The sequence below is a fragment of the Mastigoproctus giganteus genome, chromosome 12 (genome assembly GCF_048544385.1).
Source record: "Mastigoproctus giganteus isolate SK-2022 chromosome 12, ASM4854438v1, whole genome shotgun sequence".
NCBI classification, from domain to species: Eukaryota; Metazoa; Arthropoda; class Arachnida; order Uropygi; family Thelyphonidae; genus Mastigoproctus; species Mastigoproctus giganteus.
The window spans coordinates 163,958,565-163,978,670 of NC_143586.1; the positions used below are offsets into that span (position 1 = coordinate 163,958,565).

At 38.1% G+C, this 20,106-nt stretch overlaps 1 protein-coding gene across 1 annotated transcript in view; it reads left to right on the forward strand.

Annotated features, from left to right (window-relative positions):
• The window catches only part of LOC150077561 (inactive hydroxysteroid dehydrogenase-like protein 1), a 157,673-nt gene that overhangs the window by 133,236 nt on the left and 4,331 nt on the right, over nucleotides 1-20,106 (forward strand). Inside the window, exon 7 of the mRNA XM_090386921.1 lies at nucleotides 10,294-10,521. Coding sequence (XP_090243047.1) covers nucleotides 10,294-10,521 — 228 coding nt within the window. The remainder of the gene's footprint in view (nucleotides 1-10,293; nucleotides 10,522-20,106) is intronic.

Consider the following 20,106-nt stretch of genomic DNA (forward strand, 5'->3'; position numbering starts at 1 on the left):
TCAAACAAAACTGTTTGATCAGTTTTGACCAGATCAAACTTAATTTTTTTTTTTAATGTTAAAGATTAATATGTTTAGGCTTCTGGTTTTAGGTTTTCAGCCTTTAGTCCCAACTTTGACTTCAATGCTGTTCCTAATCTTATCAGCATCTTTAGTTGCTGTCTCTATTACTATCCCTCTGATTCTTACTTTTTTTAGTTCCTTTATCTTAATTGTTTTAAATTAAGGTTTAAGATCCTTGGTTAATGGCCTGTTTTATGGCTTCACTGGAGTCCAGCTTACTAGACTCAGTTGGCATTGATTACAATGTTTTCCTCTTATGTAGTTTAAGTCTTTGTTGCAAGTTTACTTTTTTTGTGGTCATGGTGGAGGCCCTTTAATGCCTGGGCATATGGTATTTAATGTTTTTGTGTTTGACACTGCTGCTTTTGCATCTAATTTTACCCTGAGCATTTCATTCTGAATATGCATTTCAAGGGTAGCTTTTTTTTTTTTTTCAGCATGCAGTGTCATTAATTTCTTAAGCTTTGAGCCTGACTTCAATAACTTTATTCAGGGTAGAGCCAGCTACCTGGGAGGATGGTTCTATGTCTTCCATTGTAGTCTCTGTTTCCTGTCTGCTAGGTTCAATATTTTTCTTTATTCTTTGGAGATTCAGTTTTGAACCCTCTTTATTCTTGCAGTCTTGCTTGAGGCAGTTCCTGATCTGCTCCCTTCATCTGTTGTTTCCTCAAGGTTTACTTTGCTTTTGACAGACTACGAGATTCAGATCCTGAGGTTTGGTCTCTGAGGTCACATTTCCTATATCTGTTTTTCAATCTTTATACTTATGATTTACTGATTTTTGAGACATTATTGAAGAAATCTTCCGTAATTAACAATCTTCGGCTGGCAAATTGACTGCAAAGAGTAAGTTCATATGTGGGAGGGGATAGAAATTCCCACAGTTACTCACATACATTTCAAAGCCAACTACTACAAAAATTGACTCAAACTCATTACACCTATTAACAAGACACCTTATTTTTAACTAAGTCTACTTCTACACTAAAGTTGGCCTTCGATGGCATAACAAAATAAGTGCTGAAAAACTTCTACTTCTGACATGATTCTACATCAAATTTCCTTTGTTCTCCATCTATTGGCAGGAATTGAATGGATTGCATTTGATGTTAAGTAGTGATTTATAAAGGTCGTGGATTCATAACTTACAGGAAAAGTGGGATGCTAATAAGGTGGCTCTTTTAGATGAGCATGAAACAGAATTATCACAATGCATCAAAGGTAGAAGTATGGATAGACAGAAGTTACTACCAATAACTTTAGACAGAGACCAAAAGTTTACTATCATTTGAAGCAAGAATAAGAGCAAGTTCCTATTCTTGGCATGCTCAAAATTGAATTTAGATCAGGGATTCTCAATGGCAGTGATATCACCCCTAAGGGAGCAAACGTTGGTTTTTGAAAGGCGAAAAAATCATGGGTATTACAATGGGTTTGTGGCCATCCAAAGTTCAACCCTACCTGACAGCATCTTATTCCTTAATATTTAATTTCTCTCATTGGGTTTTCTTTTCCCTTGAGACAACTGATTTTTAACTTATAGGTATATTATATTAGGAGCGAGTGAGAAATTTTGATAAAAGGAAGATAGTGGGCATGATTTAATTCAACAACCTTTGCTTTTCATAGGCATTAAATGCCTAAGTGCTTTCAGAGGTAATTCTCTGCAATTGGCATTTGTGCCTTTCTGACAGCTGGCGGCAGCGTGGTTTATTTATTCTTTTGTTTCATTGGTCAATATATGAGGGCCCCCGAGTGCCAAGCGATTTTCTTCCTGCGAATATATATAGTGATCTCCCAAAGTGTTAGTTTCGATTCTTTTCTAGTGTCACCTGTTCTTTTGTTTACTTGAAGAGGTTCTGTACTTTAAAGGACAAAAGTAAGAACCGAGAGAGGAAATCTACCTTTCTTTTTTATTCTATATATTCATTACTAACCCTTTATTTACTTCAACAACCGCTTGATCACTGGTGCCACCGCCCCTGCCTCCATGTGACGAGGCCGGTAACCCGGGGGATAATACAACCCCCGGGGCTAAAAGGAGCAGAGATGGAAACAAGTGACTTTCCACACTTAGAGCCGAAGAGCTCTCAAGCAAATGACATTCATGACACTGACCATGACTTCTCTCTATCGAAGAGAATGAAGAAAGACATTGGCAGACAGGAATTACCAGCATTCCTGATAATACATTCTCTGTCAACACAACCTGTGGGCAAGCTCTCCCCCTTTATCATTCAGAGATGCCTCGAACATGCTGCAGGTTCACCAAAAATGGTGAAACGTCTCCAATCTGGAGATTTATTAATAGAGACCACCAATCCTCGACACTCTGAACTATTATTAAGTTTGACATCTTTGAGTGGAATCCCAGTTCAAATCACACCTCATAACACCCTCAATTCTTCTAAGGGAGTGATCACTGAATGGGATCTATTAAACGTTCCTGAAGATGAAATAGCCCAGGAACTTAAAGAACAAAAAGTCACTCAGGCAAAGAGGATCATGATCCGAAAAGATGGCAGTTTAGTTCCTACTCGGAGTATAATATTAACTTTCAGTTCTCCAAACCTACCAGCTTCAGTCAAGGCAGGATATTTAGACTGTTGTGTTTGGCCATATTTCCGAACCCCCTAAGATGTTTTAAATGCCAGAAATTTGGCCATTCCCAGACAGCATGCCATGGAGACATAAATGTGCAAACTGTGGGTGTAAAACTCACACACAAACAGAATGTAAGGCACCAACCCCACAGTGTCCAAATTACAAGGGCAGCCATCCGGCATACTCCAAAGACTGCGACATCTGGAAGTTGGGGAAAAAAGATACAAAAGTATGAAGTTGAAAATAATGTTTCCTACCAAGGGGCAAGAAAACAAATAAGATTAAATAATCCAAAATGCACTTATATAGTCACCAGTCAATAGCATGTAAGACAGAAGTGTCCATCCCTCCAGATACATCGATCTCAGACTGGGCTCGATCAGTCCTCTCGGTCCAACATCCATCAGAGGCAGTCGATCAATGCAGTAATACGCCACTGACAGTTCCATCCCGGAGATTTCCCCATTGTCAAGCAGTGGAAAAATTAGATCCAGTTGAGGTGAAGCAATCTCACCCCTCAAGCATGGACACCGATGATACCACCAACTCAGATCTGCTTGAAATACATGCAGATGATGATATGGAAGAAGGCAATGACTCAAGACGCCCAAATTTTTCAAGAAAAGAAAAATCAAAACACGAGAGATATAAACAAGCCTCTCACAAAAAAGCAAACAGACTCCTCTTCCGCTCACAGAACCAAATAATGGAACAAATCATACAATGGAATTGCAGAGGTTTTCGCAGCAATATTGATGATATCTATGAACTAATTAACCGTTACAATCCTGCTGCCATATGCTTGCAAGAGACAAATCTAACAAAAATATCCGTTTCAGTCAAAAACTATATCTTCAGAAAAGATCGATCTCAAACTAACAGCCCCCCATGGAGGAGTAGCTATACTAGTGGAATCTGGAGTCCCCTCCAGGCACATTCCATTGCAAGCACCATTAGAAGCTGTTGCTACCCGTATAGTAATCGGTATCACACCGACACTAGCCTCAATTTATCTTCCGCCGAATCAATCATGTACAATTCAGCAACTGTTAAATCTAATTTCTCAATTACCACCTCCTATTTGTTTACTAGGAGATTTTAATGGGCATCATCCATTATGGGGATCTCTGGTCTCAAGTGGTGAACTCATTGAAATGTTACTTGACCTAGAAAATTTGACACTATTGAATAATGGCTTACCGACATATATCCATTTTCCTACTGGATCAACCAGTGCAATAGATCTCTCAATATGCTCTCCGATCCTCTTCCCAACTATAGAGTGGGCAGTACATGACAATCCTCTAAATAGTGACCGCTATCCTCTGATCTGTAGTATTCAAACCACCCATTCCAAACAAAATGGAAATTTTCCAAAGCAAACTGGAAGAAATTTACCAGTCCTGTATCTTTTGATGATGACACCATAGTCTTCTGCTATTGACACTGTCACCGATCATATCACAATGCAGATACTAACAGCAGCAAAAGCCGCCATCCCACAGTCTCAAATAAGAAACCATTGGTATACCAATCACTGGTGAAATAATGATTGTAATAAAGCAAAGAGAGAAAAAAACAAAGCATGGAACACCTTCCGCAAACATCCCACCACTGCCAACCTTATTAACTTCAAGAGACTGAGAGCCAAAGCTCGTTATATCCGGCGGAAGGCGAAAAAAGACTCGTGGATAAAATTTGCCTCCTCAATCAACAAAGATACTGATACCTGAATAATCAGGAAAAATAAAGAAACTAAATGGTAAATATCATAAGTTGCCTTCTCCTATTATTAATTGGAATGGGAAGGAGATCTCATCTGTTGATGAAATTGCCAATGCCCTAGGAACGGTGTTCTGTGAATTGTCCACCTCAACTGCATATCAACCATCTTTGCAAAAAATCAAAGCTGAAGCTGAGAAAAGGAAACTAAACTTCAAAACTGCATGTCCTTTTACCTATAACCAACCACTCACAATATCTGAACTGAAATAATCTATATATACCTCAAGAAACAGCTCTCCTGGCCCTGATGGAATCTACAATATAATGGTTCAACACCCCAATCAGAAATCACTAATTTCATTACTAAACTTTTACAATAGAATATTCTCAGAACATATTCCCTACTTCCTGGCAATATTCTTATGTAATAGCCATACCTAAACCTGGAAAAGACCATTCGATTCCTAACAACTATAGACCAATTTCTCTAACCAGCTGCCTGAGTAAGACTGGAAAAAATGGTTCACCATCGACTCACCTGGTACCTCGAATCCGAAAACATAATCAATAATAATCAGTTTGGCTTTCAGAACAATAGATCTTCCCTAGACCTCATGACCAAAGCTGAATCCAACATAAGAAATGCATTCATCAGAAATCAACATCTTGTCGTGATATGCCTTAATATAGAGAAGGCCTTTGATACCACATGGCCCTACGGTATCCTAAGAGATCTCCATTCTGTTCATATGAGAGGCCATTCACCATATTTTATTCAAAGCTTCCTTCAACACAGATCTTTCCAAGTGAGGTACCAGCAGGTTTTATCTCAAACATACATTCAAGAAGGAGTCCCACAAGGCTCTGTTCTTAGTGCCACTCTGTTTGCAATACGAATAAACAACATCACAAACAGCATTCCAAATACCGTTGACTCGTATCTCTATGCAGATGATCTTACCATATCCTGCCATTCCCAGAATATGAACTATATTGAGAGGCATCTACAAATATCTGTTAATAACATTGAATTATGGATTGCGCAAAATGGATACAAACTGTCAAGCCACAAATCTACAGCTATACATTTCTGCACGAAGCGTGCAATGCATCCTGAACCCGAGCTGCACTTGGCCGATCATCCACTACCAATTGTGAACAGTATTCGCTTCGTAGGGCTAATTTTTGATAAGAAGTTAAACTTCCAGGAGCACATCAAGTATCTAAGAACCACTTGCACTAAGAAAATGAATATACTCCGGGTCATCTCCAGTACATCTTGGGGCGCCGATCGTTATACCTTGCTCCACTTATATAAATCTCTAATTAGATCTCGGTTAGACTACGGAGCACCTGTTTATGACTCAGCTAGGAAGAGCACCTTGGCCCGTCTTGCACCCATCCAACATTCTTCTCTTAGGATAGCCCTAGGTGCATATAGAACATCACCAGTTCAAAGTCTATGTTGAGGCTCACGAACCTCTGCTTAGCATCAGAAGAAAGATGTTGCTAATAAACTACTCAGCTAAAATTAAGTCTGCCTACTCATCCGGTTTGGCCACTGTTGCATGATCCTCAATTGAAAACTCATTATACAAATAAACCTAGAACAACTCTACCTTCTGGTATCAGACTGCAGAATCTAACAGAAAGCTGGAATATTCAGCTTGATACTATCATCAGAGAAAAAAAAGATCTGGATCCCCCCGTGGACTAACTTCACACTTTCTTCTGATGAATACTTTGAGCAATGGGGTAAAGGCTCTATAGCAGAAATTAACATCCAACAACTACACATTGCTCACTCACAAAAGTATCCCCACTTTACCAAGATCTATGCTGATGGTTCGAAGTCTGACAGTCGAATGGGTGCAGCTGCAGTCTTCCCTAATACAACTGTCTCAATTTCACTTCCGACCGAATGCAGCAGTCACACTGCTGAACTCCATGCTTAAGCTTGCTCTGGAAAACATCTTGCTAATGTCAATAAATAAAAGTATAATATATACTGATTCACAGAGTGCTATTTTAGCTTTAAAAAGGACTTCCCCACCTAAAAATACTTTATTAAAGCTCATAAAACATAAGCTGATGCATCTTCATGAGCATCAGAAAACTTATCTTTTCATGGATCCCTGGCCACAGTGGTATTCCAGGAAACAAATGTGCAGATAGTGCTGCTAAGTATCCTTCCATCATATCCTCAACAAATAACCTAGTCCCATATCCTGATTATAGACATAACATACGGAGAACATCTATGGAACAATGGACACTTCTGTGAAAACCCAAACAAATAAGCTATTTCAAATAAAACCAGAACCACAATTATGGACTTTTAGCCTTCGTAAAAATAGAAAAGAAGTAATCTTAGCCAGAACTTGTGTAGGTCACACTCACCTCACACATCTCTATCTGTTTACAGGAAAGATCCTCCGCAGTGTGCACTCTGCTCACAACCACTTACAGTAAAACATATACTCCTTGAATGTAACTTGTTCAGCAAGGCCCGACGAATGTCTTTTAGTTTCATTTCAGATCTACAGCAACCTCTCTCTCTGAATAGCATAATAGGTAAAGAAGCAAATCTCTCTGAATTCTTTTTCTATATAAAACAAATAAAAATGTATGACCGTTTCTCACTGCCCACCGTGCAGTTATCATAAGTAACTCAATTTGGAAGGTGCAATATGGCCAAAGTAGCTCTTGCGCCAGAAAACACCACAATAACAACAACAACAATATATATGAGGCTTGGATGCGATGAGGAAATGTTTGTCTATTGTTTCTACTTTATAACCGACAATTAGTATTGATTTATTGTTTTGTTGTGGAGGGTTTTTATTTTTGATCCACAGTGCTTTTGTGAGTGACATGGGCTATGAGAGTTAAATAAAAATAGTTTATTTTTTTATTTAATTCTTTGTGGTTATTCAACCCATCATCAGTCGTCAAGTGCCGAATAGAAAGTGTCAATGGTATCTGGATGAATATCTAGCTTATGGTTTTGTCGAAAGCCCACTCGACTCAAACAGCCTTATGTGCGATTTTTAGACCCCTTTTCAAATGGGGCTATGAAATCATAGACTTTTAGATCACTTAAAAAGGAAACATCCTGATAAAGTTGGTAAACATCAAATATTTTAAAACAGAATTTTAAGCAACATAACACTGTTACTTCATTATTTAAGAACACAAACAAATAACAATGGAATGATTGTCATTTGTATAAGATTGTCAATCTTATGAAATTGCAGAAATCATTGCAAAAAACTGGTAGCGCTCACAGTTGCTGAGACTGTTATACAACCTACATTAGAGACTAATTTCAACAGTGATGCGTGAAAATCCTTCCAGTATTTTAAAAGCATTGCCATTGAGCAGTGATTCAATTCGAAGACGAATTGATGAGATGTCAGTTAACGTTGAAGAGCAGATAATTGACAAACTAAAAATGAGAATTTTCTATTCAGATTGATGAATTCACAGTTACTTCTAATAAGCCCCTTCTAATGGCATATGTTCGTTATTTCAATGATGATTGTAAATTGCAAGAGATGTTTGTAATATCTATAGAAAGTGACTGTACTGAAGCATACTGGGGCCCAGTGGTTGCCAGAATTCAAAATTCAGATGTTATATTTGTCCTATGTAATTGAGCTGAATGAGGGAGAAGGATTAAATTAATGTAAATACTTAACTATAGCAGAGAACTGTGAAATATGGTTTATTACATTTCATGCATAATTTTCTTGCTACACTGTGTGACATGTATTAATTAGTTCCATTAATTTGGAAGAAAAGTCTGGGAATGCCAGGCATTTCTGGAGCATTCCAGCTAAAACTGAATCTATTAAGTCTTCAGATTTTCAGTTTGCAGGTATTATACAGGGTTATCTTTATAAGGAAGTCAGCAATTCCAAGACCATATTTGATTTAGCACTGATAAAAGGAAAGGTGTAAAATAAATGCATTGATTAATTTCCATTTATCATGATACTGCAATATAGTATTTTAATCAGTAGGGACTAATTTCCAAATTTTGGTAGGATAGGAAACTGGATGTTGTTGTTTTTAAGCAGAAGTGCTTTAGAAAAAAACAAAGTCCCCCATGAGTACATTTTTATTTTATCATCTCTTCGTTACAGCAAAGGTTAACCTTACAAATAGCTTAACTTTTGACACTATACTCAGACCCATGCAACTTCTCTCCCAAAAAAACAATTTCCAAATTCTTTGGATCCCACCTTCCCTCACGTAAAAAGATTTTGTTCTCTTTGACTGATTACTTTTGTCTGCCAGACCTCTTTAAATGGGTGGCTTGAATGTGTATGCAGATTTGATGACCCTTCCTCTCCTCTGATCTCTCAATTTTGCCTATAACCTGTTCTGTGGGAATATTATCAGAATTCTCTTTGGACTTCAAAAACCATTAATAACTTGCTCCCCCCTTCCCCAATTTTGCCAGGCCTGACAACAGCCCAAGCTTTGTTATTAAGCTTGCCAGAATTTGCATTTGAGAATGTCTCTCTATTTAACTGATATTGTACTGGAAAATTTTTATCTTCATCCTATTGTCATTTATTATCTATCTTTCTCATTCCTTAAAGTCTTAAACTCTTAAGACTAGTAGCCTATTGTGTATCCTCCTCACTGCTTAAATTGTTTGTGATCCGTTCTGCCATTTCTAACTTCACATACTACCATCCCTTTCTTCCACACTATGGAAAGAAGTATCTTCATCTAATCTTTTAATAGCTGCTTTGTGTTTGCTATTAACCACAAGAATCAATTTGACCTAGTTTATCTTGATTTATCCTTGGCATTTGATGCTGTTTATGCATCAGTGCTTCAGCACCTGTTGGAGAAATTTTATGGTATACAAGGTAATTTGATTCTTTTCATACAAGAATCTGTCCTGCATGGAACCCTTCTTGTTATAGTTTAATTATTCCTGTCTAATTAAAGAAGTATCCACTGGAATCCCACCTCTACTGCTTATGATTTTAAAATCTGGGCTATCTTGATCTCAATTCAGGAGGCACAGAAAAACAAGTCACTTATTAATAATGCTGTAGTTACCAACTATTTCAGCCTTTTGGGTCTTCATATTAATCCTGATTAGTGTGCCCTTTCTTTCTCAAAGAAAACCTCCATTTAATTTTATCCTTATTGGGTCTCAGCCAGTTAAATTGCTTCTCTTATAAAGATCTTGGGGTACTCTTCAATAGAATACTTTTCATTCTCACATCAACTTTCTTAAAGCTCTTTTTCCTCTGTGAGATGTGGCTTTTGAGACAAGTCCATGTCTCCAACCATTCTTTGCTATATGTAAAAACCCATCTTTCTTTTATCATATATGGAAAGGCTGAAAAAGTTCATTCCTTGTGCATTGTTTATACTTACTCAGCAGATCAATATTGATATATTCTTATTCTCTGTAGATTACCAATACCACAAGGAAACTATTAATGCCATCATGTCTTCTAGTGTGTGTGTGTGTGTGTGTGTGTGTGTGTGTGTGTGTTTGATTCTTGATGTAAATAAGACTCATTTTGTTATTTATTTTTGCAAATCTGATGTGAACCTTTCTTTCCTTGGCCAATACCACCTGTCTCCAGTCAGTTATGTATTTGCCTGGCTCAACAAATAAATGGTTATTTATTTAGTTATTCATAAAGACATTTGAAACGATATAATATATTGAAACATATTATAAATATATTAAATAAAGTAAACATAGTTTATATTTTACTTAATGTGTTTATATTAAGTATAATTTAAACATATATATTATACTTAATTTATTTATAAATGCATCTGATATGTAAGGTAACATTTTAATAATGCCATTTTTCTATTAGTCTCTATAAATATATAGGAAATAATTCTTTTACTTAGGCATTTGTCGATTGGTTTTCCCGAGCTTTGGAGTACGAATATAAAGACCAAGGCATTATAGTTCAGAGTCTAATTCCATCATACATTGCCACCAAACTAGTTAGATTTAGCAATTTTTTGCAGAAACCAAGCTTCATAGTGCCAAATGCAAAAACTTTTGTGAGAAGTGCTATAAGAACTATTGGTGTATCAAATCGAACAACAGGTTACTGGTCTCATGGAATTCAGGTTGGTTAATTTTTATAAAATAAATACTAGCCATAAATTTTTAAATGACAATTTAATTTCTTAGATTCTTTTTGGTCTTTTTATGTCTATAGGCCTCATCTGTTTATGCATCATGTAATAAATATCACCGTTAACAGATGATGATTCAGATTGTTACATGACTGAACAATTCACAACAATTCAGTGGGCTTAATAGTGAATATACTAGTTTTAGTCACTTAGCTGTATATTGTATTTTAATAAAACAGCTCCATACTTTACCAGTAGTAAAATTCAGTTGAATATTTAAGGCAAAAACAAATGGTAAGAAACCAAGTTCTTCTTTAAATCTAGCTAACCCAATGGCCACTTGGTCTATAGTGGCACCTAACAATGGAATGTAACAAAAATGCAAGAGAAAAAAGAAATTGACAAATATTTGTATTGTTGCAGTGTAACTGCACAGGATTGTGATGTCATACTATTTGACAAATGGCTACAATCAAATAGATAATTAGGCTATTTGCTTGGATTTTGCTAACCTCTTCCACGCCAATGATGTTTTCACATAAAATAAAAACATCTTTCATGTATACAAGGTCTTCTTTTAATGAAAACCCCAAGGATTGGAGGTATTAGAACCTATAGTACTTAGTACCATGCATGGGTTGAGGGTTGAGAAGATAACAAGATACTTGTTGACATTAGACTTGAACTTATGCAAATCGTAATTTTCAGGAAATATGTATGAATGAAGGCTGTTCCAGAAAACAGAAGTTGAACAAATAAATGTGAAAGAAGAAAAGTTGGTTCTGTGAGTTTGAACTTGGATAATAAAAGGATGTTGACTGGTTACAACACATCTTGAGACTGCTTTAGAAGAAAGAGGGGGAATTATAGAAGCCAGCCAATTCAGAAGAACAGTGCCCATGGAAGTATCTATAGAAAAGGCATGCAGCAAAAATGTCTGTGAGACAGTGTGGATAGACTCTATCATTAATTAACCTAACTGCCCTCTTTTGAATGGAATCCAGAAGCCTGAGAGAGGTTTTTGGGGCACCACCCCAGATGTAAGAACAATATTCCATGGTAGAACAGGTTTGCGATTTGTACAGAGTGAAGCTGTTTGGAAGAAAGGTAATGCTGAGAGTGAAAGAGAAAGGCCACTTTTTTTAGATGCAGAGGAAGCAATATTTGTAATGTGCCTATGCCAAGAGAGATTAGAAGGTGGGGTAATCCCCAATAGAGATATATGAACTTGCTTAGAAAGTGTCATCGAAGATAAGCATAGGAGCAGAAGAATTTTTTGAGAGATATAAGACAGGACTGAGTTTTTGAAGGATTAAAATCTACTAGGTTATTTTTAACTCACTGAAAAATTATTTGGAGATTACAATTTAAGGAATTGCTGGCGGATATTGGAGTAGTTAAAGCTCTTTGTGCAGAGCAAGGCTTCTCAAACTGGAAGGTGGAATGCAATGTGCTATCATCAGCAAAACTATAAATAGGATTTCTGGTGAATGGAAGAGGGTAATTGATATACAAGTGGAAAAGAGTGGGAGAAAGAACTGAACCTTGGGGAATACCACATTAATGAAGAAATTAGACAGCCCTCTACCATTACCCATAGTGAGTGGTCAGAGAGAAAACTGGATACCCAATTATTACAAAAAAACAGTTGGCAAACCTTAAGATGGAAACTTATTTAAAAGATCTTTATGCTAAACATGATCAAACCTTTTGAAATGTCAAGAGCAACAGCTTGTTTCACCAAACTTTTCCATTGGAAGATTTCCAATAGATGGGTAACATAAGCCAAAATATCACCAGTGGATCGACACTGACTGAATCCGTACTGGTGATCATTGATCAGATCCTAAAAACCAAACAACAACATTGATCAGATAGAAGGTTTCTAGATAGTTTTATGAGTTGGTGAATAATTGATTTCTCCATTTCTTTAGAAAGAATAGAAGTGAGTGCAATGGGAAGGATTTGTCATCCTTTTAAGGAACTGGCTGTATATGCACAAATTTCCAAGCAGAAGGGAAAAACCACCTTTGGAATAAGAAAGTGATAAAGGTGACACAGAACAGGGGAGTAAGTTCAGGAGCACAGGTTTTAAGAACGAGTGAAGAAATACCATCAGGACCTGGAGCTTTCTTAGCATCAAGAGTTCAGAATCCTTTTGACAGGTGGCATTGAATGGAGTGTACTGGAAATGGTGGGAGGTGGTTTACCAAGATTGTAAATACACAAATTGGAAGAACAATATAATACTTGGGAGGCCAACTTTATCTTTGGCTCAAGTGGCAATAGAACCATCTGGTTTTGACAGAGGTGGGAACAAATGGGCAAAAGTTGCGGCCAATAGCTTTGGCAAGAGACGAGAATGCCCAACTACCATTTGAACAGGAAGCAAGTTTTCTACTCTTAACCTGTTTTAAATCTAGTTTGAACTTATTAATAACTGCTTTACAATTATTGCAAGCTTTGGTGTAGTTAGAAAATGAACTTGGAGTTTTGTGTATGAGTCGATTACAAGGTGCAACTTATGATATGCTTAAAAGAAAAGTTCTCCCATCTAGTCAACATGCAGACAATTTGTGAAATACCAAAGCAAAAGAAAAAGGTACATAAAAGGACTTGCCGAGAGAGAGAGAGAGAGAGAGAGAGAGAGAGAGAGAGAGAGAGAGAGAGAGAGAGAGAGAGAGAGAGAGTCGGTCTTTATTGTAGTTTTGGAATACACACACTTTCATTATTTAAAAAAAAAATGTAAAAGTAATGAACAAAAAAAAAAAATAAATTCCTCACATTGGTCTGGGCTGGCTTAATGCCAAGATAAAGAACATCCTCAATCAGACAGGAGTCTGATTGCCCTCGGACAGCAGCTTGTCTCATATCATAAAGTGCTGACACTCTTCTCGTACATGATGCCGGAGATCAGATATTAGGACAATGTCTCCATTTGTGATCGATAAAAGCTTTGAAAGCCTTGTAAATTTATCTGACGAAGAGAAAACAGAAGAAATGAAAAATCAAGGGGTGATGGGTGAAGAGAATTAATATCCAGAGAGATGGACACACAGTACTAACAGGGGAACTCGTTACTTCTAACACTAAAACTTCCAACAGCAGTCAAACTTTTCCCACTTCTAACCTCTTCTTTAAACAGACTTGTCAAAGGTTGCCATTGTTCTACCAATCTGGTTACACATTCAACCAAAGATAACTTCCATGTCAGCAACAAACATGTTACACATACTTCAAAATCTTTATTTCAATGGCATACATCAGTTGAAATAGTTTATCTTTCTTTCCTTTCAGCACTTGTCTCTAGATAGTAATAAATGTCTACCAAGTATTCATTCACCTTCCTAGGAATGCATGTAGCTCCCTTTTCATGACACAAACTCTTTCTTTGTCTCCGCCTTCTTCCCACGTTCATATGGGGTCAGCACATCAAATCCAATCTCTCTGCTCTTTTCATTCATCGTCCCAATGTTCCTTTCTAACACTTTTCAACTCTATCTCTAGCCGAACTAACTTCTTTAACTGGACCCGTTATTTGTTCGGTAGCCCTGACACATCTACTTTCCATCAATCACCTTTTGTTTTGGCATAGTTTTTAGAACCGGATGCCCTTCCTGATGTCAACCTTCACCATCTATCCTAGCTAGGGATTTAAGCTGCTGATCTGCCAAGCCTTACGCAGCTATATAGAAGTGGTAGCTCTTATACAATGGTGATGTCTCAATTTAATAATTTTACACAATTTATGCTGAATTTCTAATCCCACTGAACAAGCAGGTGGAACTGCTGTAGTAGTTTTATCTCATGAAAATGGCTGACTTGGTAGGATGACTGTGACCTTGAAAATAACAGTAATAAATAACTCAGCAACACATATTTTTACATACAATTTGGTATCCTGAAAACTTCTACCGCAAAGCTATCAGGTAGCACAACTATTCTGTTAATAATTCCCAGTGACTGATTATAACATGACACAAACTAATAAGATGAAAAGGACAGTGTTATTACCCAAGTGTTCAGTCTCCTTTTAATACCCTTACTACTTCAGTTTTCAGACTTGTTATAACGGACACATTATCAACACTGTTGCCAAACAGGTTGTGGTTTTTCTTTTTTTGAAAAGAAATTGCACTTGCTTTTGGGTTATATAGAAAAAGACATCCTACATCTTGTACCCCTGCGGAGTCACCTTCCAGTACTGGACAAAGAGTAACCACCTTTTGATATGTTTCTTTTTTTTATTATTAAGTTTGATATCTTAGTTTGCTGATGACACAAAGGTCAGCATAGTGATTAATGACAATAATCAGGGTATGCTATTTCAAATCTTCCTTATTCATTTTGCAGATATCTGAATGATGTGTTCTCAGATATTCCTTGTCAGACTAATTAATTCTGAATCTTCTCTTTTTGTGATCTCCTCTTAACATGGACACACGTGGTGTCACACAGATATAAGGGATGCAGAACTGGAATTTGGGGAGTACAACGTCTACAGAAAGGATACAGGATAGGAAGGGGGGAGGGGTTATGCTATTAGTTAAGAAACACATAAAAAACCAAGGAAGTGAAGCCAGTCGACATCGCTGGACAGTGCAGTGTTGAGTCAGTTTGGTGCGACATAAGCATTGGGAGATCAAAATTGAGAGTGGGAGTGTGCTATAGGCCTAATGACTCTGATGAGTATAATAAGAAACTGTACAGGGAAATAGTGGGCCAGTAAATCAGAGAGTCTTATAATGGGAGATTTTAATTTCCCAGATATTGACTGGAATTTGGGGGCTGGTCACTCACACACTAGCAGGGCTTTTGTGGATTTATTGGATGGTTGTTTTCTACATCACCATGTTCGGGAGGCAACTAGAGGGAGTAATACTCTTGATTTGATTATCAGCAGTGATTCTTCATGCATTAAGAATCTGCAGATAAATGAACCACTAGGTGGCAGTGATCAGTGTGCTGAAGTGGGATTTATTCAAAGAGGTAACTACCATTAGGGGTAAAGGGAAGGGTTATTGCTTCCGTAAAGGCGACTACGATGGACTGAGACAGTTTTTAAATTTTATACAGTGGGACCAACTGATGATGTTACCAACAGCAAATTCAAAATGGGAAGCATTCAAAGAACTTGGGGGGAGACAAAGACTAATGGATTAACAGTAGCCACGGGCAGAGGTGAAAGAGATTCTTGCACTGCTTCTATTGGAATGAGCAGAAGCCTGAAAAACAAGATGCAGGATATTTCAGAGACTGCTGGAAGTCATTGCGGTACAAGTAAACACATGGGTTGTGTTAGGGTAGCTAAGAATAGAATCAGGTGCATGTATACTTGCGTGTACACTAATGCTAGGAGTTTAGTAAATAAATTTGATGAATTTGAGGTATTACTCAAAACATCAAAGGCAGATATTGTTGGGATATCAGAGACGTGGTGTCACACAGATATAAGGAATGCAGAACTGGAATTTGGGGAGTACAACGTCTACAGAAAGGATAGACAGGATAGGAAGGGAGGAGGGGTTATGCTATTAGTTAAAAAACACATAAAATCCAAGGAAGTGAAGCCAGTTGACATCGCTGGACAGTGCAGTGTTGAGTCAGTTTGGTGTGACATAAGCATAGGTAAATCAAAATTGAGAGTAGGAGTGTGCTATAGGCCTAATGACTCTGATGAGTATAAGATACTGTACAGGGAAATAGAGTGGGCCAGTAAATCAGAGAGTCTTATAATGGGGGATTTTAATTTCCCAGATATTGACTGGAATTTGTGGGTTGGTCACTCACACACTAGCAAGGCTTTTGTGGATTTATTGGATGATTGTTTTCTACACCAGCATGTTCGGGAGGCAACTAGAGGGAGTAATACTCTTGATCTGATTATCAGTAGTGATTCTTCATGCATTAGGAATCTGCAGATAAATGAACCACTGGGTGGCAGTGATCACAGTGTGCTGAAGTGGGATTTACTCAAGGAGGTAACTACCATCAGAGGTAAAGGGAAGGGTTTTTGCTTTCGTAAAGGCGACTATGATGGTCTGAGACAGTATTTAAATTCTATACAGTGGGACCAACTGATGATGTTACCAACAGCAAATTCAAAATGGGAAGCATTCAAGGAACTAATCTTGGAAGCTACCAGGCTTTACATACCAACCAAGAAATATTGTTCAAGGTTCAGGCCTAAATGGTTGTCAGATGAACTAATGAGACATATGGCAGAGAAGAAAAATGCATGGGATACATACAAATTAATGGGTGATGTGGAAGCCTATGATAGATATAAGTTGGTCTGTAACCAAGTCACAAAGGAGATTAGGCAGGCAAAGGCAGATTATGAGAAATCCTTGGCAAAGGATGCAAAGAAAAACAGAAAAGAGTTCTTTACCTATTTAAACTCAAGAAGGAAAGGGATGAATCAGATTGGTCCACTGGATGTTGATGGTTCAACAGTTGAGGATCCAGCTCAGGTGGCTAACAATCTAAACGAGTATTTTGCATCTACATTCACACATGAGGAGTTATTCAGGAAGGGGAATGTCGTAGGTGAAGTAAACATTGGCAGTGAGCTAGATGATTTTCTAATAACTGAGAGGAAAGTGGAGGAGAAATTGTTGAGGATAAACATAAAAAAGGCACCCGGGGTGGATGGGATCTATCCAGTTATATTAAAGGAGGCAGCAAAGGAAGTAAGCAAACCCCTAGCCATAATTATGAGAGCTTCTTTGGACTCAGGGGAGGTACCCATGGACTGGAGATGTGCAAATGTAACCCCAATTCACAAAGGAGGATCAAAGGCTGACACAAGTAATTATAGACCTGTTAGTTTAACTTCGGTTCCAGGAAAATTAATGGAGGCACTGGTTAAAGAAGCACTGCAGGATCATCTGGACAAGAATTCAGTTATAGCTCAGACACAGCATGGGTTTGTTAAGGGCAGGTCTTGTCTGACCAATTTGATTGGATACTATGATGTAGTCACAAAAGAACTGGATGCAGGGAATAACTTTGATATTATATATTTGGATCTTAGAAAGGCTTTTGATACTGTTGCGCATGGAAGACTGCTGCACAAATTGGAGAAGTGTGGCATTCGAGGCAAATTGCTGCTATGGATAAAGGGATGGTTGAGTGGCAGAAGACAGAGAGTGGTAATCAATGGACACTGCTCAACGTGGACTAATGTTATTAGTGGAGTTCCTCAGGGTTCAGTGATGGGTCCATTGTTGTTTTCTGTATTTATAAATGATATTGATGATGGTGTATCAGGCTTAATGTCCAAGTTTGCAGACGATACAAAGGTTGGCAGGGTTGTTAAGGACACTACTGATACTATGCTGCTGCAACAGGATCTGGAAAGGTTGAGCAGATGGGCTGAGAGGTGGCAAATGAAGTTTAACATTGACAAATGTAAAGTACTACATATGGGAAACAGTAACCCCAGATCAACGTATCAACTCTGTGGTACTACGCTGACAGTGGTAGAGAATGAAAAGGACCTGGGGGTAATTGTGCAGGCAGATATGAGGTTCTCTGAGCAGTGCAGACGAGCTGCAAGAGTAGCTCATGGTGTCTTGTCAATGATATACAGGAATTTTTCTAGCAGAGACAGGGATGTGATTATTCCCTTGTATAAGGCATTGGTCAGGCCACACCTTGAGTACTGTATACAGGTCTGGAGGCCTCATTTCAAGAAGGATGTAGAGCTGCTGGAACGAGTACAGAGAAGGGCAACAAGATTAGTGAATGGAACAAAGGGTTGCTCTTACGAAGAAAGGCTTAAGTTTTGCAAATTACAGAGCCTGGAGACTAGGCATCGCCGAGGTGATCTGATAGAGGTGTACAAGGCTTTGAATGGCTTGAGCATGCTCAATGCCGATGGAATTCTTCCTCTTGCTCAGAATAATCACCTGAGAGGGCATAAATTCAAATTGAGGAAGGACGGATGTCGGATAGATGTGCGGAAATTCGCCTTTAGCCAGCGGGCAGTTGGTTTGTGGAATAGACTTCCATCGCTTGTTGTTGAAGTTGATAGCCTAAACAAATTTAAGGCTCAGCTGGACAGGTATTTCGAACGAATTGAGGGGTGAAATGGGAGTAGTGGTTGGTTTTTTTTTTTTTTTTTTTTCTTTTTTTTTTGGCTGATGCTGAATAAGCTTGCTTTCTTGCATCATATGCCTCTACTAATGCTAATGCTAATGCTAACTTATCTTGGAAGCTACTAGGCTTTACATACCAACTAAGAAATATTGTTCAAGGTTTAGGCCAAAATGGATGTCAGATGAACTAATGAGGCATATGGCAGAGAAGAAAAATGCATGGGATACTTACAAATTAACACATGACACAGAAGCCTATGATAGATACAAGTTGATATGCAACCAAGTTACAAAGGAGATTAGGCAGGCGAAGGCAGATTACGAGAAATCCTTGGCAAGGGATGCAAAGAAAAACAGCAAAGAGTTCTTTACTTATGTAAACTCTAGAAGGAAAGGGATGAATCAGATTGGTCCACTTGATATTGATGGGTCAACTGTTGATGATCCTGCTCAGGTAGCTAACAAACTAAATGAATATTTTGCATCGACATTCACACATGAGGAGTTATTCAGCGAGGGGAATGCCAGAGGTGTATTCAACTCGAGCAGTAAGCTACAGAATCTTGAAATAACTGGGAGTAAAGTGGAGGAGAAACTGTTGAAGATAAACACAAGAAAGGCACCCAGGGTGGATGGGATCTATCCAGTTATATTAAAGGAGGCAGCAAAGGAAGTAAGCAAACCCTTAGCCATAATTATGAGAGCTTCCTTGGACTCGGGGGAGGTACCCATAGACTGGAAATGTGCAAATGTGACCTCAATTCAACAAAGGAGGATCAAAGGCTGACACAAGTAATTATAGACCTGTGAGCTTAACTTCTGTTCCAGGAAAATTAATGGAGGCACTGGTTAAAGAAGCACTGCAGGATCATTTAGACAAGACTTCAGTTATAGCTTGGACACAGCATGGTTTTGTTAAGGGGGAAGTCTTGCCTGACCAATCTGATTGGATACTATGATGCAGTCACAAAAGAACTGGATGCAGGGAATAGCTTTGATATTATATACTTGGATCTTAGAAAGGCTTTTGATACTGTTGCACATGGAAGACTGCTACACAAATTGGAGCAGTGTGACATTGGAGGCAAATTGCTGCTATGGATAAAGGGGTGGTTGAGGGGGAGAAGACAGAGAGTGGTAATCAATGGACACTGCTCATCGTGGACTAATGTTATTAGTGGAGTCCCTCAGGGCTCAGTGTTGGGTCCATTATTGTTTTCTGTATTTATAAATGATATTGATGATGGTATATCAAGCTTAATGTCCAAGTTTGCAGACGATACAAAGGTTGGCAGGGTTGTCAAGGACACTACTGACACTATGCTGCTGCAACAGGATCTGGAAAGGTTGAGCAGATGGGCTGAGAGGTGGCAAATGAAGTTTAACATTGACAAATGTAAAGTACTACACATGGGAAACAGCAACCCCAGAGCAATGTATCAACTCTGTGGTACTACACTGACAGTGGTAGAGA